Raw genomic sequence first — 26,695 nt, forward strand, 5'->3', positions numbered from 1 at the left:
GAAAGCATTCAGGGAACAAAAGCTCCTGAGCACAAACCCGAGCAGTTGAGCAGATCGCTCAGCCTGGCCCCTAGCTAGGGCGGTGCAGTTCCACCTCAGGCAAAGACATTTGGAAATCATGGCACTAGGCTCCTCCCCCAGAAGATCAGCAAGAATGCCCAGCCAAGACCAAGTTCACAGATCAATGAGAACCTCAGAACTTCAGAGCTAGGGAAAGCAACACATAGAATTCATGGCTTTCCCCGCCATGATCCTATAGTCTTTCAAAATTAAATTTTTAAAATTTTTTTCTTACTCTTATTTCTTATTCTACTTATAAAGATTTATTTATTTATTTATTTATTTGACAGAGATCACAAGTAGTCAGAGAAGCAGACAAGAGAGAGGAGGAAGCAGGCTTCCTGTAGAGCAGGGAGCCCGATGTGGGGCTTGATCCCAGGACCCTGGGATCATAACCTGAGCTGAAGGCAGAGGCTTTAATCCATTGAGCCACCCAGGAGCCCCTCTTATTCTGTTTATAAATTTTATAATTAAAAAAATTTAAAATAAAACTAAAAATTTAATTAAAAATTTAATCTTTTTGATGAAGTCCCAAAAGTTTATTTTGGCTTTGGTTTCCTTTGCCTTTGGAGACATATCTTGAAAGAAGTTGCTGTGGCTGACATCGAAGAGGTTACTGCCTATGTTCTCCTCTAGGATTCTGATGGATTCCTGTCTCACATTGAGGTCTTTTATCCATTTTGAGTTTATCTTTGTGTACGGTGTAAGACAATGGTCGAGTTTCATTCTTCTACATATAGCTGCCCAGTTTTCCCAGCACCATTTATTGAAGAGACCGTCTTTTTTCCACTGTATATTTTTTCCTGTCTTGTTGAAGATTAACTGACCATAGAGTTGAGGGTCCATATCTGGGCTCTCTACTCTGTTCCACTGGTCTATGTGTCTGTTTTTATGCCAGTACCATGCTGTCTTGGGGATCACAGCTTTGTAGTAAAGCTTGAAATCAGGTAACGTGATGCCCCCAGTTTTATTTTTGTTTTTCAACATTTCCTTAGCAATTCGGGGTCTCTTCTGGTTCCATACAAATTTTTTGATTATTTGTTCCAGCTCTTTGAAGAATACTGGTGGAATTTTGATTGGAATGGCATTAAAAGTATAGATTGCTCTAGGCAGTATAGACATTTTAACAATGTTTATTCTTCCGATCCAAGAGCATGGAATGGTCTTCCATCGTTTTGTGTCTTCAATTTCATGAGAAATCAAAAGCTTCTGCACAGCAAAGGAAACAGTCAAGAAAACAAAGAGGCAACCCACGGAATGGGAGAAGATATTTGCAAATGACAGTACAGACAAAAGGTTGATATCCAGGATCTATAAAGAACTTCTCAAACTCAACACACACAAAACAGATAATCATATCAAAAAATGGGCAGAAGATATGAACAGACACTTCTCCAATGAAGACATACAAATGGCCAACAGACACATGAAAAAATGTTCATCATCACTAGCCATCAGGGAGATTCAAATTAAAACCACATTGAGATACCACCTTACACCAGTTAGAATGGCCAAAATTAGCAAGACAGGAAACAACATGTGTTGGAGAGGATGTGGAGAAAGGGCAACTGTTGCCCTGTTGGTGGGAATGCAAGTTGGTGCAGCCTCTTTGGAGAACAGTGTGGAGATTCCTCAAGAAATTAAAAATAGAACTTCTCTATGACCCTGCAATTGTACTACTGGGTATTGACCCCAAAGATACAGATGTAGTGAAAAGAAGGGCCATCTGTACCCCAGTGTTTATAGCAGCAATGGCCACGGTCGCCAAACTGTGGAAAGAACAAAGATGCCCATCAACGGATGAATGGATAAGGAAGATGTGGTCCATATACACTATGGAGTATTATGCCTCCATCAGAAAGGATGAATACGCAACTTTTGTAGCAACATGGATGGGACTGGAAGAGATTATGCTGAGTGAAATAAGTCAAGCAGAGAGAGTCAATTATCATATGGTTTCACTTATTTGTGGAGCATAACAAATAGCATGGAGGACATGGGGAGTTAGGAGAAGGGAGTTGGGGGAAATTGGAAGGGGAGGTGAACAATGAGAGACTATGGACTCTGAAAAACAATCTGAAGGGTTTGAAGAGGTGGGCAGGTGGGAGGTTGGGGGAACCAGGTGGTGGGTATTAGAGAGGGCATGGATTGTATAGAGCACTGGGTGTGGTACAAAAACAATGAATACTGTTATGCTGAAAATAAATTTAAAAAATGTTTTAAAAAATTTAATCTTAATTAAAATTTTAATTTAAAACTTTAAATTTAAAAATAGCCTATAAATATTTTTATAAATTTATAAATTTATTCTAAAATTTTTTTAAAAGAAGGCAGAGGCTTTAACCCACTCAGCCACCCGGGCGCCCCTATAAATTTATTCTAAAATTCTTATTTCCTCTTTCTTATTTTAGCATTTTTAAATTTTATCTTATTGATACCTTTAAAAAAATCTTTTAAAATGTTCATTGTTATAGTGCTATTTTATCCCTTCATTGTATTTAACCTTATTTTTGGTATACTCTTACAAAAACACTAGCCAATAGGATCCAACAGTACATTAAAAGGATTATTCACCATGACCAAATGGGATTTATTCCTGGGCTGCAAGGTTGGTTCAACATCCACAAATCAATGTGATACAGTACATTAATAAGTGAAAGAACAAGAAACATATGATACTCTCAATAGATGCTGAAAAAGCATTTGACAAAGTACAGCATCCTTTCTTGAACAAAACTCTTCCCAGTGTAGGGATAGAAAGTACATACCTCAATATCATCAAAACCACCTATGAAAAACCCACAGTGAACATCATTCTCAATGGAGAAAAACTGAGAGCTTTTCCCCTAAGGTCAGTAACATGGCAGGGATGTCCACTATCACCACTGCTATTCAACATAGTACTAGAAGTTGTAGCCTCAGCAATCAGACAGCAAAAAGAAATAAAAAGGAATCTGAATTAGCAAAGAAGTTAAACTCTCACTCTTTGCAGAGGATATGATACTTTATGTGGAAAACCCAAAAGACTCCACTCCAAAACTGCTAGAACTCATACAGGAATTCAGTAATGTATCAGGATATAAAATCAGTGCACAGAAATCAGTTGCATTTCTATACACCAATAACAAGACAGAAGAAAGAAATTATGGAGTTGTTCCCATTTATAATTGCACCCAAAACCATAAGATACCTAGGAATAAACCTAACCAAAGAGGCAAAGAATCTGTACTCAGAAAACTATAAAGTACTCAGGAAAGAAATTGAGGAAGACACAAAGAAATGGAAAAATGTTCCATGCTCATGGATTGGAAGAACAAATATTGTGAAAATGTCTATGCTACCTAAAGCAATCTACACATTTAATGCAATCCCTATCAAAATACCATTAATTTTTTCCAAAGAAATGGAACAAATAATCCTAAAATTTATATGGAGCCAGAAAAGACCCCAAATATCCAAAGGAATGTTGAAAAAGAAAACCAAGGTTTGTGGCATCACAATTCCAGAATTCAAGCTCTATTACAAAGCTGTAATCATCAAGAGAGTATGGTACTGGCACAAAAACAGACACATAGATCAATGGAACAGAATAGGGAGCCCAGAAATGGGCCTTCAGCTCAATGGTCAACTAATCTTCAACAAAGCAGGAAAGAATGTTTAATGGAAAAAAGACAGTCTCTTCAACAAGTGTTGTTGGGAAAATTGGACAGTTACATGCAGAAGAATGAAACTGGATCATTTCCTTACACTGCACTCAAAAAAAGACTCAAAATTGATGAAAGACCTCAATCCATGAAAATCCTTGAGAACACAGGCAGCAACCTCTTTGACCTCAGCCTCAGCAACTTCTTCCTAGAAACATCACCAAAGGCAAGGGAAGCAAGGGCAAAAATGAACTATTGGGACTACAATAAGATCAAAAGCTTTTGCACAACAAAGGAAACAGTCAACAAAACCAAAAGACAGCTGATGTAATGAGAGAAGATATTTGCCAATGACATATCAGATAAAGGGCTAGTATCCAAAATCTATGAAGAACTTAGTTAGACTCAACACCCAAAGAACAAGTAATGCAATCAAGAAATGGGCAGAAGACATGAACAGACATTTCAGCAAAGAAGAAATCCAAATGTCCAACAGACATGTGAAAAAGTGCTCCACATCACTCAGCATCAGAGAAAAATACAAATCAAAACCACAATGAGATCCCACCTCACACAAGTCAGAATGGCTAAAATTAACAAGTCAAGAAATGACAGATGCTGGTGAGGATACGGAGAAAGGGGAACCCTCCTACACTGTTGGTGGGAATGCAAGTTGGTGCAGCCACTCTGGAAAACAGTAAGGAGCTTCCTCAAAAAGTTGAAAATAGAGCTACCCTACGACCCAGCAATCACACTACTGGGAATTTACCCTAAAGATACAAATGTAGTGATCTGAAGGGGCATGTGCACCTGAATGTTTATAGCAGCAATGTCCATAATAGCCAAACTATGGGAAGAACCTAGATGTCCATCAACAGATGAATGGATAAAGACATGGTGTATATATACAATGGGATATTATGCAGTCATCAACCCCTCCCCACAAATCTTGCCATTTGCAATGGATGGAACTAAAGGGTATTATGCTAAATGAAATAAGTCCATTATAGAAAGACATTATCATATGATCTCTCTGATATGAGGAATTTGAGAGGCAGGGTGGGGGACCATGGTGGGGAGGGAGTGAAAAAAATGAAACAAGATGGGATCGGGAGGGAGACAAACCATAATAGACTCTTAATCTCATGAAACAAACTGAGGGTTGCTGGGGGGTGGGAGGATAGGGATGGGGTAACTGGGTGATGGACATTGGGGAGGGTAGGTGCTATGGTGAGTGTTGTGAAATGTGTAAGCCCGATGATTCACAAATCTGTACCCTGGGGCAAATAAATTATAGGTTAAAAAAAAAATCTTTTAAAAAAAAACAGACTCCCCAAGCAGTTGAGTGGTATGCTTTTTTCAATTCGCTATGGCTTACAGAGTTATTTCCTGACCTCAACAGACATGGGTTTGAAGTTCTAGTCATTGAATAGTTGAGCATTTGAGCCAAGAGTCCTAGGCCCAGATTTCCAGTTATAAAAGAAATATGCCATCACCCGCCTTATTAAGTGGCCATGGGCGCTCATTTTTTTCAAGTAAAAGCTCCCACTAGGTGCCAGGAACAATTTTAGAACTGAAGGGACAGCAATAAAGATGGGTAAGAACCCTGCTCACTTGGGGCTTATACTCAATTTGGGTACATGTATAGGGTGTGGGAGAAACAGACCCTTCACAGATAAATTCAAACAAACAAGTGACATAAAAATATGAAGACACTGAAAAAATAAAAGAATTTTAAGGAAGCATTGAGATTAAGCACCAATTATGAGAAACAGCATCTAAAGATAGACTCCCACACATCACATTTATTATACAGAATGTAATTGGATTAAAAAATAAAATTTCTCTGGGCGCCTGGGTGGCTCAGTGGATTAAGCTGCTGCCTTCGGCTCAGGTCATGATCCCGGGATCCTGGGATCGAGCCCCACATCGGGCTCTCTGCTCTGTGAGGAGCCTGCTTCCTCCTCTCTCTCTGCCTGCCTCTCACCAACTTGTGATCTCGGTCTGTCAAATAAATAAATAAAATAAATCTTAAAAAAAAATAAAATTTCTCTTAAAACATCTGAAAAAATATGAAGACAAGAGGACACAGAAGCAGAATGAGACAGGTTTTGTATCACGTGAACATGGACATTTTCTCAAAGGAAATGGGTCATTAAGAAAATGAAGACAAGGAGCTGCTAGCTGTGAGAGTTTTGTGGGGGGTAAAGTCTTAGAGTGAATGAGTATTAAAACTCGTGACTGAGGGGAGTTCAGCATGGGCACTCGCTGGAGCAGAGGAACATGGGAAGGGACTCACACCCTAGGGTCAGGTCTCTGGTCATGAAGGCAGTGGGAGGTTATATTCGGGTTTTAAAAATTTGATTCCAGGTATGAGGGGAAGCAGGTCCGAGGTTTCTAGAGGTTTCTAGCAGGGATGTCACACAATCGGACTTCTACTCAGAAGCACTTTTTCTTGCTGCATGGGGAGGATGGAGAGCCAAACCAAGGAGCTGGTAAAGGAAACTTTTTCATGACCCTTGAAGATGGTAAGGAAGGCTTTATTGGAGAGAGTGAGCTGCAGCTAGGGTTTGGAGGTAAGGGAGAGATATGGAGCTCAGCTCCAGGCTCAGTAAGGACAAGTGAGGCAGATCCAAGGAGGTGGGACCAATGGGTGAGCAGTCACCAAGAGATAGATCCGTTCAACAAGATTCATGCCCAGGGCAGACCAGGGTGAGCAGCCGTCACCTGGGAGAGGAGGGATTTGCTCAGATACCAGAGGTGGGGGGGATTTTTGCTGAACTGACTCAGCAGGATTCTGGCCAAGCTGGACTAAGTGGGCCAAGGAGAGAGCCCAAGGACAAGGTCTAGTGAAAAAGAAAACCCAGGATGCTGACTCCAGTTGAGTCGAGGAGAGAGTCTTTGTCAGTGCCTGACTTAGGAATCTGAATACCTCCTGAGCATGGCGGGGTCAGGGCACACCTTGGGAGCCCCTGCAAGATGCCAGGTACTGCAATCAGCCCTTTAGCCTCGGCTCACTGAATCCTTACAATATTTCCAAGAGATCTATTCTCCCTGTTTCAGATATTGGTACTAAAGCACCAGAGAGGTCAGATAGACCTTTCAAGGTCACATGACCACCAAGCGGCAGATGGACTCTGACCAGACAGAATGAATAGCTCCAGATTTTAATCACCCCACAAGGATGGTGGTTTCATTTGGGCACAGTTGTGGAGAACCAACTGAATTACATCTTTGAGAGAAATCAGCAGTTTCTAGACACAGAGGGAGGGAGGGAGGGAGAGGAAGAGGGTGTGAGAACCCAGCAAGCACCCAGGATAGGGGCACCCATCTGAGCTGGGCTCCTTCCACTTCTGGCCACCTGGACTTCCACATGCCCTTCCCAGTGAGGAAGGGGTTGGGTCTAGGGTTAGGGTCAAGAACAGCCCCTCCACTGTGCTCCTGAGGTACAAGCCCACTCTACTTGCTTCTTTGTCACCAACTCCGTTCACAAAACCATGTTTCAGCCAAGGGTGGCCAAGGAACATTGCTGGCCAATGAGGTCCGCTTAAGTCTTTTTGGTGGGGCTTTTAAGGATATTATTTCTGTCCTGATGAAAAAGGGGGAAGAAACAGCAGAGTGGCCTCTGACCTTTGTCCTTCCACGCTGCCAGGCATGTGGAGAGGGTCCCTGCAGTTGGGAAGTTGCGGTGCAGTGGCAAGAGGGAAGCTGGACCCTGTGGGGTTGGCCTGCAGCTCCTACATCTACTCCAGACCTTGGGGTGAGGGATGAAGTGAACCGGAGCATCCCACGGGTCCACATCCTACTCTAAAAACGGGAGACTCGTCCCACCTTCCACGGGCATCAAGCCTGCTGGACACAGAACTAGTAATTTTTTGAATCGGGTTTGAAACAAATCCTGTTGGCCACTCAACGTTTTTATTCCCCCATATAAGCATAGGTTTCATTTTTTTTCTTTTAAAGATTTGAACAGACATTTCTCTTAAGGAAGAAGACATACAAATGGCCAACAGACACATGAAAAAAGGTCCATCTTCAACAGCCATCCGGGAGATTCAAATCAAAACCACAATGAGATACCACCTTACACCAGTTAGAATGGCAGAAAGATTTCATTTCTCTTAAGGTAAAATTCACATAAAACTAACCACTAGCCATTTTAAGTGAACAGTTCAGTGGTACTTAGTACACTCACAGGATTGTATAACTACCACCTTGGATGAGTTCCAGGCACTTTCATCCCCCCAAAAGGACATCCCATACCCATTAAACACTTGCTCCCCATTCTCCCCTCCCCACAGCCACTGGACACCACCAGTCTGCTTCCCGTCCCCATGGATTTACCTCTCCTGGAAAGTTCCCATAAATAGTCCCATTATGTACAAAAACGAACAGACTAAAGGCCTGAATGTAAGGGGGAAAAACACCTCACATTTCAAGGTGTTTATGAGCTGCTTGAAGCTTTATACCAGCTTAAGAAAAAGGACATTTTTCTAGTGTTTCTTCTTATATTAATAGACAACTATGATCCTCCCTCCCCACCTCCCTTCCCCCTGTAAAGGCTGAGAGCCACTGCTTGAGAACTTCAACACCTTGATCCACTCTCCTCCTGCTCTACTCCCTAGGTCTTCAGAGTCCTTCTTGGCCCTACAGTCTTCTCAAATTTGACCTCAGGTCGCATTTACCAATAAAGGTCATGGATCTTCCTTTTTCAAAAGGGATGATGGCAATGTCTCCCGCCCAAGTGCCATTTATAGGCCAGTCAGGTTGGGTGTTTAGCATACAATTGAGCCCTGTTGAAAGAATTGGATGGGGTCATTGGGTAAAAAGGATCCTTTAAAATGCAGAGAAGGGCGGGCACCTGGGTGACTCAGTGGGTTAAGCCTCTGCCTTTGGCTTGGGTCATGATCTCCGGGTCCTGGGATCAAGCCCCACATCAGGATCTCTGCTCAGCAGGGAGCCTGCTTCCCCCCCCCCCCCCCCTGCCCTCTGCCTGCCTCTCTGCCCACTTGTGATCTCTGTCAAATAAATAAATAAAATTGTAAAAAAAATAAGATGCGGAGAAGGGGAATTTACAGTGGTTATGTGCCAGTTCTCACCCCGCTGTTAAGTGTTGAAGCCAGTATTCTCAAAGGAGTCTTATCCCAGAACCCATGATCTTGATTCCTCAAACGGATTCAAATAGAGGCCACTCTAAAGGCTGAAGTAATTATACAGAAAAAATAAGGACAATTCAGAAGAGTAAAGCCAACCAGCTAAACACAGAATATTCCGTTAAGCCAGCAGACAGATTCAGTAAAGTGTGTCAAAACCTGGTGGATTTTCAAGGCTGGTGATCATTATATAATACTCACTGTATAATTACAGTAGAAAGAGAAAAGTTATCCTTGCTGTGGTGTTTACAATGGCTGCAATAAAGAGAATTTTTTTTAAAGATTTAATTTATTTATTTGACAAACAGATCACAAGTAGGCAGAGTCAGGCAGAGAGAGAGAAGGGGAAGCAGGCTCCCTGCCGAGCAGAGAGCCCTATGCAGGGCTCTATCCCAGGACCCTGAGACCATGACCTGAGCCGAAGGCAGAGGCTTATCCCACAGCACCACCCAGGTGTCCCCAACAAAGAGAATCTTACATGGAAATGGTATACATATACCCAAACATTTGCAGCTGTATTTGCATTGCAAAGCAATGCGGTGGGGGGGGGGGCTTACTGCCAGCCTTATCTTAGTCTTTAGTTAGAATGCATTTTACCTGTAGGAGGACATACTTAATAGCAAAAAATTTGGCTACATTTTGGAGACTTGTCAGAGAAGGACCAAAAAATATCCTTCACATGTAGCAGACAAGATCTTAAGAAGAGCAATTTCAGGAGACCAATAGGACAAGCAGCTAGACTGCAATGAATAAAAGCATGCATAAAATTATTGGGAATATGGGTGTAGAACACTACTTCCAGAGACTCAATTCGGGAGAGAGAAAACTTTGCACAGAGAGGAGTTTCACTTGAAATCTCAACAACCCTTTAAAGGTGTGACACCCAAACATTCAAAGAAAGGGAAGAGGAGTTTTTATTGTAGAGACTTAATAGTTGAATAAAGAAATGGAGAAATGAAATAAGGAAGCAGGGTACTTACTCACCTCCCCTGCACCGGACCTCCTTTCTGGCTGTGAGTGCTACAGGTACAGAGAGCCTCCTATAAAGGAGTTCCTCCCGCCCCAAGCTCTGTGATTGGCTCGTGGGACCAACTGCAGAGAATTTCCTCCACCTAGCAGGTGGGGACCATTTCATGAAGGTGAGCCATGCCTTCTCCTAGACTAGAGGTTAACCCCACCTCCCTGGGGCATCATTTCAAATTATTCATTCCCAGAGATTCTGATTTATGAATCAGATGGGGGCTGCTCAGATGTCAAGGTTCTTTAAAGATCCCCAGATGGTAAGTGGGTGATGGACATTAAGGAGACCACGTGATGTGATGAGTGCTGGGTGTTATGCAACTGATAAATTGAACACTACATCTGAAACTAATGATCTACTGTATGTTGGCTAATTGAATTTAAATTAAAAAAGAGCCCCAGTTGATTGTAATTGCAGCCGATCTTGAAAAGCACTGCTCAGAGCCTTCAGCTGTGAATAGTCTCCCCTTCTGTCATACCAGATATTTAAGAGTTCACCCACATTTTATGTTAAATATAAGTGACATGTAAATACAAAAAGTTCATCAATAGCCAAGTTCATCAGTTCTACACTGATAATATTAATTTTTGTAGATATGTAAATAAGACTTCAAAATTTTTGAGTTCAGAGTTTTCGTGTTTTAGAACAAATATATATCTACATCTCTCTTTCATCTATCTGATCAAATTTGAAGTCTCCAGGCCAATACAATTTACTACACAACAAGTGGAACACAATAAAATACTTTAATACAATAAAATAACAATATGTGTGGATTATAAATCACATGTGTGATTTTAAATTTTCAAACAGACACATTAAAAAAGGGAAAAGAACAAGGAAAAATTAATTTTTTAAAGATTTTATTTATTTATTTGACAGACAGAGATCACAAGTAGGCAGAGAGGCAGGCAGAGAGAGAGGAAGGGAAGCAGGCTCCCTGCTGAGCAGAGAGCCCGATTCGGGGCTCGATCCCAGGACCCTGGAATCACAACCCGGGCTGAAGGCAGAGGCTTTAATCCATTGAGCCACCCAGGTGCTCCAAGGTAAAATTAATTTTTATGATACTTTACATCCAATATATCCAAAATATTACTTCAACACATAGTCAATGTAAAAATAATCGGGATATTTTACATTCAACATTTTGTGCTAAGGCTTCGAAATCTGGTCTGTACTTCACACTCATACCACATTTCAGTTTAGATGACCCACGTTTCTGGTATTCAATAGCCGCCGGTGGCTAGTGGCCACCATATGGGTTAGGTCTAGACCCAAGGACAGAAAGTGATTGCTCATTTTAAAACAGGAAGGTCAAGAGATTGAAAGGGTTGGTCTCCTGGCATGAGTTTATTTTTCCAAGGCTCTTGATTTATTTATCAAGAGTCCCTTAGTAAGAGGAGGTAAGGAGGTTTCCTAACTCTGTGCCTCGAGTTTACTTATTTGTAAGATGGGGATAACTACAGCATCTGGCTCAAAGGAGAGGAGTATTTTCCCCACATTCCTCAGATGAGATAAGATGTTGGCAAACATCCCCCTGACAGAAAACACAAAAGGGTAAATTAATTTTTCTTCACTCCTGTAGACTTCTGTTGCACCTTGACCCTTCTCTTCCAGACTCACTAAGATACAGTAGGTTGGGAAGAACCATGGACATGCTCCTATGTCCCAGAGACCCCATGGACTTAGCAATGCTGTTTTATGAGGAACAGACTTCTCTGGCAAGTGACACAGACCCCCAGGAAGTGTGAGAGTGACCCTACTTCCAACAGGGAACACAGGCAATCCACATCCTCTTTCCTCCTTCTTCCTCCCCGGTGGGGAGGAGCCTCCCAGGATTACCAGACATCACGAAGACTTAATCATCTGAACTTCAAACTACACTCATTCTAATCTGATTCCTATTTCCTGTTCCCAAATTCCATATCAGCTTTTCAATCTTTCTATATAATGCAAGGGTCCCCTTTTATCACAAGATAAAAAACAAGAAAGAAAGAATTTCCAGTCCAAGCCCTGCTCTTAAATACTGCCAACTCAAATACCCTAAATCCTTGCTTCTTAATTCTGAATTCCCTTCTTTATATACAAAGTGGAAGGAGTTGTAAGGAGTTTCTGAAAAGCTACAACCGCACAGTATGCAAATGGTCCCAAATAGACCTTGCTAGAGGCAGTAGAGTAATTATTATCCCCTTCACACTCTGCTTCTGTCTCTATTCCCAACATAATGTCAGCATTGATTCTGTCCATGGGTGTCAATGTTGAACCTAAAGTTACGTGCATTAGGTTGAATCACAGCTTTCTTCTTGAGCGTTCTCACTGGCTGAATCTCCCTGAAGAGCTGGGCCATCTTTTCTCCCGGATAAACATGTAGTGATGATTTAAAATCTTCCCCTGTTATACCTCCATGATGCTATCTTTGCAAAAAACCCAAAATAATGTATAATCAATCTTTTACGAGTTTTCATTTCACTCCAGACAGGCACATTACATGGAGCAGGTTTGCAATGAGTCTTCACAAAAAGGATGGTAGTTTGGGTTATTATCCCCAATTATGTAGTCATCCCTGTAATCATACTGTGGATCTATCCTTTTCCAGTTGGATTCCATCAGAACATCAGAACTACTGTGAGTGGAACACAGGCTTTATCACAGGGATTAGAATGTATGTAGTTGTGGTTGTAGATCCAACTGGTAGTCACCCTGATGCCACTGAACATCAGCCAGACTGGGTGTTGGAAGCAAAAGCTGGATGTGGTATGGAGCAGATCAAGGGCATGCTAGAACCTTCAAGAGAAATCAGTGTCAGTCTGTCTATCATCTCCTCCAACCTCAATGACCTTCAATAGTGATGGTGCAGGTGCCATTGGGTGTGGTCATGGGCTAACACCCATGGGTAAGCCATGGGTCCTATGAGACATGTGTGGGCAGCAACACAACAGACACCACACTTCCTACATGTGCCACCTGAGGGCCAGCAAACCTGTGACCTCCCTTCCACCTTCTACATCTTGTGCCAATTTCTGTTGTCATCCTTGACCCAGAACAAGAGAGGGAAGAAAATTCTAGGAAGCATAATTCGTGCTTAGCTAAACTGATGTGGTGCAAAGCCACCAGTCTGCTCCTCATCACCTTGGTTTCCAAACACAAGCCTTTTAACCATACTTCCTTCCCAAAAATGGCAACAGCAAAACCATGGTTTCACTGATGTGATACTAATACTCTTCATACAACTAGACATGTGTGATCCCCTCTCAGGTAGAGGGAACAGAGGTCTTTAATCCATCCACTGAAGTTCATTCCTTTCCTAGCTGAGTCATGTTCTTCTTTTGATAACCTGTAGATCACTGAGAAATGACAATAAATGGCTAGTAAGCCTTGACTTCAGAGTCAACGGGAAATTTGGTTAACTCTCTCTCTCTTTTAAAAAATATTTATATATTTGAGAGAGAGAGTGCTTGATGTTATGACAGCCAAACTTGTGCTACCATTTACTTAGGGATCACCTTTACCTACTTAAAATACTTCCATGTTTAAGCAACTTCATCATGCAAAGACTTATATTCTCTTTGACCTTGACCATCTCTTGCCAAAGTCCCTAATGCTGGCCCACACACCCCAGAGCCACAGCTCTTATTTTATTTACTTCTGTGGCCTTTGTAAACAGTGGTAGAACCATACATAGTTCTTCAATTTCAGAAACTGCCTGTGGCTAAGGAGAAGGAGTTTCCCCAAGGACTGAGAAGGGAATCCAATATTCCAACTCAGAGGAAGAGGCAGACAGGTCAAAATGGTTAGACAGGGTTTCCCTTCTCTGACACTAGGGGAAATATCCATATCCATATCAATTAATCAATCAATCCACCAACATCTTCTCTCTCTTTTTCTCTCTCTTTACACACACACACACACACACACACACACACACACACACCATGTATGTCTGTATCATTCATCTACATCTATCAAACTTTGTCACTTTTATATATCCATCCATCCGTCCATCTGTCCATCCATCCATCCATCATCTATGTATCTATGTATCTAACAGTCATATGTATCTATCTATTCTATCTGTATCATTCATCAATTCTATTATCTATCATCTATCAATCCTCTATCTATCATCTTTCTATCTATCTCTCTATCTCTCTATTCATCTTCTATCATCTGTCTATCATCTGTCATTGTTGTCTCCTAGAGCCACAAAGGGAGACCGTGAGCATAGCACTCACTTTTTTTCTAGTAGAACCATTTCCAGACACTCTTCTTAGCATTTCTTTGCTCTCGAGTTGTTTTGGCCCCAACTTTTTGGACTACAGTCCCTAAGACTGAATTACTAAGTCCTTAAACACACTGTTTTTTTATGCCTTGAGGACTAAGAATGATTTATACATTTTAAAGTGGTTGAGAAAAATAAAACAAAAATTAGTATTTTGTGACCCAGGAAAATGATTAGAAATTGAGATTCAGTGTCCATACACAAACTTTAAGTGGAACACAGCTGTGCTCATGTATTTATGCTTCATCTTCACTTGCTTTTTGCTGGAACAGCAGAACTGAGTATCTGCAAAGGAGACCAAATGTTCTGTAGGTTAGTGTTTGGCCTTTAGTGTTTGCTAATTCCTGACTTAGAACATGACAGTGACAGCTAGCAGAGTCTGAGAAGACATTTGGAGAAAACATCCTAGAAAAAGTTATGCATATGCACAATTCAATGATTTTTAGTAAATTTACCAGTTTATGCAACCATCATTACAATCTAGTTTTAGAACATCCTATCACTACCATCCAGTTTTAGAACATTCTATACCCCCAATAAGATCTCCAATTCCCCTTCATGGTTTATCCCATCAAAATATTCATTCATTCATTCATTCATTCATTCATTTTAATCCCAGTATAATTATCATACAGTGTTATATTAGTTTCAGGTGTACAATATAGTGATTCAACAATTATGCACACTACACAGTGCTCACTCTGGTAAGTGTGCTCTTAATCCCTTTGATCTATTTCACCCCCTCCTCTTACCTACCTCAGTTTGTCCCACCTATTTATTTATTTATTATTTTCATTAGTCATCATTCAGTTAGCCAACATATAGTAAGTACATCATTACTTTCTGATGTAGTGTTCAACGATTCATTAGTTGCATATAACACCCAGTGCTTATTCCAACACGTGCTCTCCTTAATATCCATCACCTAGTTACCCCATCCTCCTACCTCCCTCCCTTCTGTAACCCTCAGTTTGTTTCCCAGAGTCCACAGTCTCTCATAGTTTGTTTCCCTCTCTGATTTTTTCCCTTTCAGTTTTCCCTCCCTTCCCCTGCGGTCCTCTGCTCTATTCTTTATGTTCCACATAGGAGTGAAACCATATGGTAATTGTCTTTCTCGGCTTGGTGAGGTTGTGGAGAAGGGGGAATCCTCCTACACTATTGGTGGGAATGCAAGCTGGTACAGTCGCTCTGGAAAACAGTATGGAGGTTCCTCAGGATGTTAAAAATAGAGCTACCCTATGACCCAGCAATTGCGCTACTAGGTATTTACCCCAAAGTTACAGATCTAGTGAAATGAAGGGGCACATGCACCCCAACATTCATAACAGCAATGCCCACAACAGCCACCCTATGGAAGGAGCTGAGACGTCCTTCAACAGATGAATGGATAAAGAAGATGTGGTCCATATATACAATGGACTATTACTCAGGAAGGATGAATACCCACCATTGGCATCAACATGGATGGAACTGGAGGGTATTATGCTAAGTGAAACAAGCCAAGCAGAGTTTGTCCCATTTCTATCTCCATCTCCAGGAAATCTACCTCGGGTCTCTGTAGGTTTGACTTTCTTGGGAGTTCTCTACGAATGAACCTTATGGTAAGAGGTGTTCTGCATCTGGCTCCTTTCCCTTGGCATAGAGTTTCCAAGGTTCACCCATGTTGTAGGGGTGTCAGTATCTCCTTCCTTTTAATTTATTTTTGTTGATTGATTGATTGGGATGGAATTGACATATTATACCATGTAAGTTTAAAGTGTGCAAGCCTGTTGACCTGATACATTTATTTTTAAGAAATGTTCACTAATTTTTTTATTTGAGTGTAGTTGATGCACAATGTAACATTAGTTTCAGGCATGCAACATGGCGATCCCACAAGTCTATAGGTTTTGTTGTGCTCACCGCAAGTGCAGCTGGTGTCTGTCCCATCACATCGCTATTGCAGTATCATCAACTGTGTTCCTTATTCTGTGCCTTCTCTTCCTGTGACTTATTCATCCTGTAACTGGAAGCCTGCATCTCCTGCTCCCCTTCACCCGTTTGCCCATGCCCCTACCCCCTCCGCCTGGCAACCGTCAGTTTGTTCTCTGTATTTACATTGACCTGATGCGTTTATATATTACAATGTGATTACCACCAAAGCATTAGTTAATACCTACACTGCGTGTAGGTGTGTGTTTGGTGAGAACATTTATTTTTTAAAGATTTATTTATTTATTTGAGAGAGAGAGAGAGAGAGAGAGAGGATGCATATGAGTGGGGGGAGGGGCAGAAGGAGAGAATCTCAAGCAAACTCCTTGCCTGATCTTATGACCCTGAGATCACAACCTGAACTGAAGCCAAGAGTTGGACGCTTGGCTAAGTCACCCAGGTGCCCCACATGAGAACATTTAATATCCACTCTCTTGGCAATTTTCAAGTACATAATACCATATTGTGTGTTTTTTTTGGGGGACAGTAGCCCAATGTGGGGATTGATCTCATGACCCTAAGATCAAGACCCAAGCTGACAGTGAGGAATCTGCTTAAGGATTCTCTCCCTCTGCCCCTTGCCCACTTGCTCACGCCCTCTAAAATAAATAAAATCTTTAACAAAAGGAAAGAAAACAAAACCTGAGCTGAAATCATGAGTCAGACACTCAGCCAGCTGAGACACCCATGTGCCCCCATGATTAACTGTCATCTCTATGCTATTAAATCCTCATTCATCTTATAACTGGAAGTTTGTACCCTTTGACCCACATCTTCCATTTCCCCCATCACCAACCCCTGGCCCCCACCACTCTAATATATGTTTCTTTTTTTTTTTTTTAAAGATTTTATTTATTTGACAGACAGAGATCACAAGCAGGCAGAGAGGCAGGCAGAGAGAGAGAGAGTGGGCGGGGGGGAAGCAGGCTCCCTGCTGAGCAGAGAGCCCGATGCAGGGCTCGATCCCAGGACCCTGAGATCATGACCTGAGCCGAAGGCAGCGGCCTAACCCACTGAGCCACCCAGGCGCCCCCTAATCTATGTTTCTAAGAGCTCAGCTTTCTTAGATTCCACATAAAAGTGAGATCATACAGCATTTGTCTTCCTCTGTCTGCTTTGCTTTACTTAGAGAAACACCCCCACAGTCCATCCACATTGTGGCAAGTGGCAGGGTTTGGAGAGCCCACTTAGAAGGTGGTGGAGGCGATTTAAAGGGTGAGATTTCTTTCTACCTCTGGGGATGACAGTCCTGCCTTGTGCGGGAGAGACTCATGGCTTGGCTCAGACAGGTTCTAATGACACTGGGCATTCTGTTGAATTATTTTTGAATCATGGTTTCTTATCAGTTCATGCAGTAGTCTGTTCTGGACACACATTTCCTCTTTTACAAACTCAACCAGCTCTGCAGGCACCGTCTGCCCCCCATAAAACTCACTTACTCCAACAGAAGTCTGCTTCAACCCAACCTTTTCCCCTGCTGCCCATCAACTTGGGGATGTTACTTAACATTTCTGTCTCAATTTCTAGTTCAAGGCACTGGTGGTCATACCATACTATCTTGCTTTGAATCCTGGATCAGCAAGTTATAGTCCTCTAAGTAAATGAACATTAGCTTTTTAAAAAGATTTTATTTTTTTAAATTTGAGATGCAGAGAGAGAACATGAGCTGGGGGGAGAGGGGCAGAGGGAGAGGAAGAGTGAGAAGAAGACTCCCCGCTGATCAGGGAGCCTGATGCAGGACTCGATCCCAGGACCCTGGGATCATGACCTGAGCTGAAGGCAGATGCTTAACTGACTGAGCCCCCCAGGTGCCCCTGAGCATTACTTTTTAACATCAGTAAAACTGAAACGTTAATCATACCTCCTTCAAAACTGATGCATATAAGAATTAATTCAAGATACAGATGTAGTGAAAAGAAGGGGCACATGCACCCCAATGTTCATAGCAGCCATGTCCACAAGAGCCAAACTGTGGAAGGAGTTGAGATGCTCTTCAGCGGATGAATGGATAAAGAAGATGTGGTCCACATGTACAATGGAATATCACTCAGCCATCAGAAAGTATGGATACCCCCCCCCATTTGCATCAACATGGATGGGACTGGAGGGGATTATGTTGAGTGAAGTAAGTCAAGCAGAGAAAGTTAAAATCATATGATTTCACTCATATGTGGAGCATAAGAAATAGCATGGGGGACATTAGGAGAAGGAAGGGAAAATAAAGGGGGAGAATCAGAGTGGGAGACAAACCATGGGAGACTATGGACTCTGGGAAACAAACTAAGGGTTTTTGAGGGGAAGTAGGTGGGGGAATGGGTTGGCCTAGTGATGGGTACTAAGGAGGGCACAGATTGCAGGGAGCATTGGGTGTTATACACAAACAATGAATCATGGAACATGGCATCAAAAACTAACAATATATTGTATGGTGACTAACATAACATAAAAAAAACACAAACCAAACCAAACCAAAGAACAAAACAACAACAAAAAAGAATTAATACAAAATAAGTCAAACAAATACACATTTAAACGTCAATAAGAATCAACACCATCGACTGTAGAATGACCGTTGACCGTTATGATGGATTTTAGTTAACAGACTGTGGATGGATCTTAATATACTTGGTGTGAAGGCAGGGGGTGGCTAATTAGAGCTAATCAGTGATTCTCAACCAGAGGTGATATGACCTACCACCCAGGGGACATTTGACAATGTTTGGAGACATCTCTGGTTGTCAAAACAGGAGGGTGGTATTGACATCTAGGGAGAGGGGTCCAAAGGTGTTGGCAAACATCCCACAGAGGCGTGGGTTGGTCCCCTCAAAGGGGGCAAGGAATCACCCATCTCAAAATGTGGATGGTGTGGAAGTTGGAAACCATGATCCAGACAGTTTAGGACAGAGACTGCACCTTAGAACTGCCTGGGAAGAGTGTGAAGACCCCTGCTTCCCAGAAGCTCACCCCAGACCAATTCAATTAGGATCCCTGAAAGAGACCCCAGGCAATTTCAATGTGGGTCCCGTTTTAAAGATTGAAAACCACCCCTTGGTTATCATATATCAAAGATTGAAAAATCACCCCTTCCATGCTGGAAAGGAAGATCTGCCCTACCCAGAGTCCCGCTGGCCAGTCGTGGAACGTGGGCCAACAGAGAGTAATTCTTGCTGGAGATTTTGTTTGCATAGAATACCCTTGGGCTGCAAGGACGCTGATCCCAAGAGAGGTGAGTGCCAGTTCTAATTTTCTTTTAACTTATGATATTTTTCCTTCCCTTTATCTGAGTATGGTTGACACACAATACTACATTAGTTTCAGATGTACGACAGAGATCTACAAGTCATACACTATGCCGTGCTCGGACTGTATTGCTGACATAGTGCAGCCCTTGTACCTGTTTAAGTGAACAGCAGTACTTGGTTGGGTCTCTACCACAGAACTTTTCAAGATTAATGGGGGTGGCCAGAGGATTTTAGAAGGGTTTTTGAGGTCCTCCAGCTGAAGTGTCCAAGTATGAGAAAGCAGATTTGGAGCAGACAGCTGCCAGTGATTCCAGATGTAATTTTTTTCGTACATTATTTGAAGTGTCCGCTGAGGTGTTATCCTGTGAAATCCACCCATTTTAAGGAAACAGTTTTTTAAGGAGACTTACGGAGCTGTGCAACCGTACCCGCAAACCAACGTGAGAACTTCTGCCTCACCCCAAAGGGCACCTTCATGCCCAGGCACGGTGTCCTTGTGTTGCCATGGTCACCGCGGACAGGGCACCCTGCCTGGGAGCCTCCGTCTTCCCTCTGTAATCTGGGGCAACTCCTCGATTTCCAAAGACCGGTGTGGTGTCAGCTGTTTCTCTAGACTGAAGGACCGCCATGTGCTCATGCAATTTAGGGGTATTTCCCCCCCAAATACCTTGGTGACAGCATCAGAGGCGGGCTGCTGCTAATCATGCGTGCGGCACCAACAATTCTGCAGTTGCAGGGCACAGCCTTGCTTTACTCTGCATCCAGGACCGAAACCCTTGGGCTAGGCAGGCTCAGGGCAGGTTGAAGCCTGGTCTTCCTCCCGTGTCACAGACCCTTCTCTAAAACAAAGGCCTGCCCCCCAGGCTGGGGTCCGACAAACCCTGAGCCCATGGGGATTTGGCTCCTCAGCCAACCCACTGGCTGTTCTTTCTCCAAGGCTGCCTCTCAAGGGTTACTTTTATCTGACTCTGCCCATTCCCAGCTTCCCAGCCGCTGACCCCCTAATTTTCCACGCTCATTCCTTCTGGGGTGGGGGGCAACCTCCCACACGTGGCAACACCAAGGGTGTGTCTGCTGTGATCAGAGGGCATCTCACCCAGGGAAGGAGGCTCTGTGTTGGCAAGGCTCCACTCGAGGCTCTTTCCCCCACAAGTTCCCAGAAAATGCAGCTGGTCTGAAGGCCACACTTGGGGAACCACGGCCCTAGGCCTTAGATGCACCATGAGAAGCAGAGATAATAGAATTTACCCCATCGGCTGATGCAAGGATTAAATGGGATCTACAGAAGAGCCTATAATGGTCCTCAGCAGACGGAAAATAATCAGACGTTAATGATCATCATAGCTCCTTAAAAAGACAGGGATTACAGAAACATGTGAAGGAAACTGTCCAGTCAGAGGGGTTACATTTATAAGGTGAACACACAATGCAGTCATATTTTGCCCTTTGCTGAATTCTGTCACTTTTTCTTGCATCATTAGAATACAATTTTTATTTTAAATTCAATTAGCCAACATATAGTACATCCTTAGTTTTTGATGTGATGATCAATGAATGATTCATTAATTGCCTATAACACCCCGTGCTCATCGCAACACGTGCCCTCCTCAATGCCCATCACCCGGTTACCCCATTCCCTCCCCACCCACCTCTGTGACCCTCAGTTTGTTTCCTGGAGTCCAGAGTCTCTCATGGTTTGTCTCTCTCTCTGATTCTGTCACTTCTGAGTCAAAAAGCTATGCTAATTTCCTCTAAATTTTTGGAAAATGTGTTTGCATTTCTTTGTGCATTTCTGTGTATGTACATATAAATCTCTAGCTGTTTATACACATTAATATCAACCATCATAATTTTTAAAAAAGATTTTATTTACTTGACAGAGAAAGAGAGAGAGAGAGCAAGAGCACAAGCAGGGGGAGTAACAAGGCAGAGGGAAAAGCAGGCTCCTGGCTGAGCAGGGATCCTGATGAAAGGTTCAATCCCAGGATCCTGGGATCATGACCTCAGCTGAAGGCAGACACTCAATGGGTGAACCGCCCAGGCACCCCATATCATTAGGCTCCTAATTTGCATTTCCCTCAGTTCTAAAGTGGTTGAATGCCTTTTCTGTGTGCTTATTGGTCATTCCCTTTTTTTGAGGTGCTTTTTCCAATTTTCTGATTTCTTCCATGGAGTTTTATTTTGTTTTAACACACACTCGCGGCAGTTCCTTACATGTGTTACATTCCTTCTGAAAATATATATTTCAAAATATATGTATTTTGAGTGCATAGCCTCCTAGCTTGTAGCTTTGCTACTGTCCTTTTAGCTTTTGTGCTTTTTTCTTTCTTTTTTTGGATAAACCTAAGGTCCCCATTTATTTTATTTATTTATTTATTTATTTATTTACTTACTTACTTATTACTTACTTATTTATTTACTTATTTATTATTTTTGTTTTTTTAAACTTAATTTTTTTCAGTGTTCCAAGATTCATTGTTTATGCACCACACCCAGTGCTCCATGCAATATGTGCTGTCCTGAATACTCACCATCAGGCTCACACATCCCCCCACCCTCTCCCCTCCCAAACCCTCAGTTTGTTTCTCAGAGTCCACAGTCTCTCATTGTTCACCTCCCCTTCTAATTTCCCCCAAGTGCCTTCTCCTAACTCCCCTTGTCCTCCATGCTATTTGTTATGCTCCACAAATAAGTGAAACCATATGATAATTGACTCTCTCTGCTTGACTTATTTCACTCAGCATAATCTCCTTCAGTCCCATCCATGTTGCTACAAAAGTTGGGTATTCATCCTTTCTGATGGAGGCATAATACTCCATAGTGTATATGGACCACATCTTCCTTATCCATTCATCTGTTGAAGGCATCTTGTAAGGTCCCCACTTAAAATCAAATTTGGGTGATCAGTTTTTACCTTTACAGCTGCTACATTACCTTGATTATTTCCAAGAATGGGGATACTCTTTATTTTTCTTTTTTATGGGCTTTATTGACTTACCTCTCACAACTGAGACTATAATCAGGCTCTGATTCATTGTGTGTGCTGTGAGGCAGGGATCTGAGTTTATTTTTTGTGCGGACGCACAACTGATGCAGCACCGTCTATGGAGGATGGCTCTTTCCTGTGGCTCTGTGCAGTACGATGCTGACCGTGCATCTCCAGTGAGCTAGTCATTCTGTCTCATGGGTCCTTTTTGTACCTTACACTGGTTTCCTGTCTTCTGCTCTAAGTTATGGTAAATCTTTGCCAGGGTCAGTACGAGGGTAGAGGAAGAGTGTGTCATCATGTCTCCTCCCAGTCTGGGCCCTCATGTTTATCTTGGAGTGACTTCCAACTCTTTTTTTTTTTAATTTTTAATTTTTTAAATTTCTTCTCAGTGTACCAGAATTCATTGTTTATGCACCACACCCAGTGCTCCATGCAAAATGTGCCCTCCATAATACCCACCACCAGGCTCACCCAACTTCCCAACCCCCGCCCCTTCCAACCCTTGTTTCTCTGTCAGTGGCTTTATATCTTTTCATTTCCACATAAACTTGAAACCTAACAAGTAGATAAATCTACAGAAACAGAATGTAGATTAGTGGTAGACAGAGCCCAGGTAAGGGGGAATGGGCAGTGACTACTTCATGTGTCTGGGTATCTTTGTGGGTGATGGAAATGTTCTGGAACAAGACAGAGGTGGTGGGTGCACAACACTGTGAATGTTTCCAAGGGTGAATCATACACTTTAAACTGGTTAAATATTTTATGCATATCTTTACCATGATAAAAATTAAATAGACTGAAGATATTTCAAGTTCTCTTAATCTACAATAGTATGATCTACAAAGTACAGATAACCCTGTGGGTCAAGCTTTCCCCCATGGGTTATTTTCCAAAGTGCACAAGTGGAAAAAAGATTGGATGACTGGAAGCTGGGGGAAGCCAAAGGGGACTTCCTGGTTAGAAAAGCCAGGTGGGTGGGGCGCCTGGATGGCTCAGTGGGTTAAGCCTCTGCCTTCGGCTCATGTCATGATCTCAGGTCCTGGGATTGGCCTCTCTCCTCGGCAGGGAGCCTGCTTCCCCCTCTCTCTCTGCCTGCTTCTCTGCCTCCTTGTGATCTCTCTCTCTCTCTTTGTCAAATAAAAATAAATAAATAAATAAATAAATTTTTTTTTAAAAAAGAGAAAAAGAAAAGCCAGGTGGGTCAGCACTGTCTTAGGCTGGTGTTTGATAGTGTGCAAGAAAACTTCCTGTTCTTGGTGTTTTTCATTTCTGGCCCTTTACAAAGTGTATTTTCAAGGTCAGTATAATCAGTGGCACCCCCACTTTGTCCCATCCCATATCACTACTGGTGAAGAGGAGCGAGATAGAAAGGCAGGGGAGGAATCTTCTATCCAGAAGACCTTCGGGCCAGGACAGGGGGATGAGTTTCACTACAACATCACCCAGAGAAGCCAAATCTTCCAGAAAAGTTCATATCTTTTTTGAATCCCCAAACACCCATACAGCTAATGCCACACACGGTGGTGCTGCACGGTCCGGCGGGCGTGGGGAAGACCACTCTGGCCAAGAAGTGCACGCTGGACTGGACGCAGGACAGCCTCGCGCAGGCCCGCCGCGTTGCCTTCTATCTCAGCGGCAAGGTGCTCAGCCGCAAGGGGACTTGCTCCTTCGCAGAGCTGCTGGCCGAGAGCGCCCCAGACCCGCAGCGCGCCCTTCCGCAGGTCCTGGCCCAGGCGCACAAGCTCCTGCTGGTCATTGACGCTTTCGAGGAGCTGCGCGGGCCCTGGTGCACGGGCGCGCTGGAGCACGACCTGGGGGGCGACTGGAGGACGCGGAGGCCTGCGCCGGTCCTCCTGGGCAGCCTGCTGAAGAGAAAGCTCTTCCCCACGGCCACCCTGCTGGTCACCACGCGGCCCGAGGCCCTGAGGGAACTGCGGCTCCTGGTGCAGCAGCCGCTCTTGGTGGAGATGGAGGGGCTCTCCGAGCGCGACAGGAGGGCGTATTTCCTGCGACACTTGGGAGAGGAGGCTCAGGCGCTGCGCGCTTTCCAGCTGATGAGAAGCAACTCGGCGCTGTTCCGCATGGGCGCGGCGCCCGCCGTGTGCTGGATGGCGTGCACCTGCCTGAGGCTGCAGATGGCCGAGGGCGCGGACCCCCGGCCCACCTGCCAGACCGCCACGTCGCTGCTGCTGCACTTCCTCTGCAGCCGGTTTGCGCCTGCGCGGGGCCAAGGCCCGGGTCCGCACCTCGCGGCTGCCCTGCAAGCCCTGTGCCTGCTGGCCGCCGAGGGCACGTGGGCGCAGACCTCGGCGTTCGATGGACTCGACCTGCGCAGGCTGGGCGTGCACGAGTCTGACCTGCGCCCTTTCCTGGACCGGGGCATCCTCCAGAAGGACAGAGACACTGGGGGCTGCTACCGCTTCGTCCACCTGAGCATCCAGCACTTCCTGGCTGCTGCGCTCTGCGTCCTGGGGAACGAGGGCCGCCAAGACGCGGGGAGCCCCGTCTGGCACGCTGGGGGTGTGCAGAGGCTGCTCTCCAAGGAAGAAGGCTTCAAGAACCCCCACCTGGCCCCCGTGGGGCGCTTCCTGTTTGGCCTCGCCAATGAAAAGAGGGCCAGGGAGCTGGGGAGAACCTTTGGCTGCCCGGTGTCCACGGAGGTCAAGCGGGAGCTACTGGAATGCACAGTGCGGTCCCCTGAACACAGACCCTTCTCCTCGGTGACAGACACGAAGGAGACCTTGTATTGTCTCTACGAACCCCAGGAGGAGCAGCTTGTGAAGGAGGCCATGGCCCAGGTCACGGAAGTGTCCCTGCATTTGGAAGATACCTCGGACCTGGAGCACGCATCGTTCTGCCTCAAGCATTGTGACCGCTTGCAGAAAATGTGGCTGCGGGTGGCAAAGAGGACGTTCCTGGAGAACGATACCGCATGGGGATCAGAGGCTCAGGCTGACCGGTAAGGACCTGCCCTGTTCACTCTGTTAGTGCCCTGGCTTCAGCCTCATGCCCTGTTCCTATTCAGTTCCTCTGCCCCTTTTCAATCAATTTCTAAAATTGGGTTGTATGAGTTCTTTATATGTTTTGGATGCTAACCCCTGTCAGATGTATGATTTGCAAATATTTCCTCCCATTCTGTAGGCTGCCTTTGCATTTTGTTGGTGGTTTCCTTCAGGCAATAGTGTACCAATTCTTGTTACTTTTCCTGTACATGCTTTTCTGTAGATGCTCTGGCCCATCCCTCCCTTCTAGGTCACAGCACGACCATTTCTCTCTCCATCTCTCAATCCATTTCTGCTCCGTGTTCAGTTCAAACAAGAACCTGCATTTCTTAGATGTGAGCCAAGCTTCCTACGTCACTCCTCAGTGAGGATTCTTTTTTTTTTTAAATATGTACTCATTAATTTATTCAAAGTAATGAATCTATCACATGTTAACACAAATAACATAGTTTTTATGAACAATAACAATATTCCCCTCCCACACACAAAAAAACACAACAAGAAGAGAGCCACTGTTTACATTTTTTGCCTATCTTTTTAATGTCTGGTTTAGGAAAAGACAGTAGGATATCTACTTCTGCATTTAATATTTATAGTATTTCACTTTGTGGCCTCTGGAGAACATTTCACAGTATACTCCTGAGAGAATAAAAGTTACAATAATGTCCCTGGGCCACACTTTGAGAACCATGCTTTGAATAGCATGGACAATAGCAAGAATTCCCAGGCAAAGGAAGAAGAGGGTCTTTCTTCCTGTAAGGTCCCTGCCTTGGGTCAATCACTGTAGGATTCTTTGTGAGCAAATCACTCGTGTCACCTGTCATCTCCAGAAAGTGGTGTAAGTAGACACTACTCCTGTAACAATGATTCCCAGGCTTTTTTTTTTTTTCTAACGTGGTAGCAGTATTTGAATGCTCAAGAAGCCTCTGACCAATCAGGTGCTCAGAATACAAAGAACTGAAATGGTTCCTAGTGGGCAAATCCAACATTGCATTGAGCTATTGTGACAAAATTCGGCCAAGCATCTGGATATTTTCATGTATCTGCTATGGGCATATTTGAAACTCAGCCTGTGGAAAACATAGGTACATGTGTATCAGAAGGAGAGCTGGTGGGAACTCGGGAACTATTCCAGAGAGCATGGTTTTTAAATACATGAATAAGAACGTGTCGGCGACGCAATGGTGAGTAATAACTAGTGTGTGGAACAGGTCTGAGAAAGGAGTCTGAGTAAGGTAGGTCGACGCAGAAGCAAATCATGATGGAGCCACTTGGGCAGGTCACGGTTAGGTTTTAAAAGGTTAAATCAACACATGCCCAAGTGATAAACTCCA

The 26,695-nt window shown here is 43.6% G+C and overlaps 1 protein-coding gene across 1 annotated transcript; it reads left to right on the forward strand.

Moving 5' to 3' along the window:
- The first annotated feature begins 22,512 nt into the window (after positions 1–22,512).
- On the forward strand, positions 22,513–26,203 carry LOC116861867 (NACHT, LRR and PYD domains-containing protein 7-like). The gene is given in 6 exon segments (XM_032848736.1): positions 22,513–22,532; positions 23,255–23,324; positions 23,704–23,814; positions 23,817–25,318; positions 25,612–25,725; positions 26,149–26,203. Coding segments are annotated over 6 exon segments (1,872 nt in total).
- Positions 26,204–26,695: the final 492 nt, after the last annotated feature.

The sequence above is a fragment of the Lontra canadensis genome, unplaced genomic scaffold (assembly GCF_010015895.1).
Source record: "Lontra canadensis isolate GAN:19392208 unplaced genomic scaffold, GSC_riverotter_1.0 scaffold206, whole genome shotgun sequence".
Taxonomy (NCBI): Eukaryota; Metazoa; Chordata; class Mammalia; order Carnivora; family Mustelidae; genus Lontra; species Lontra canadensis.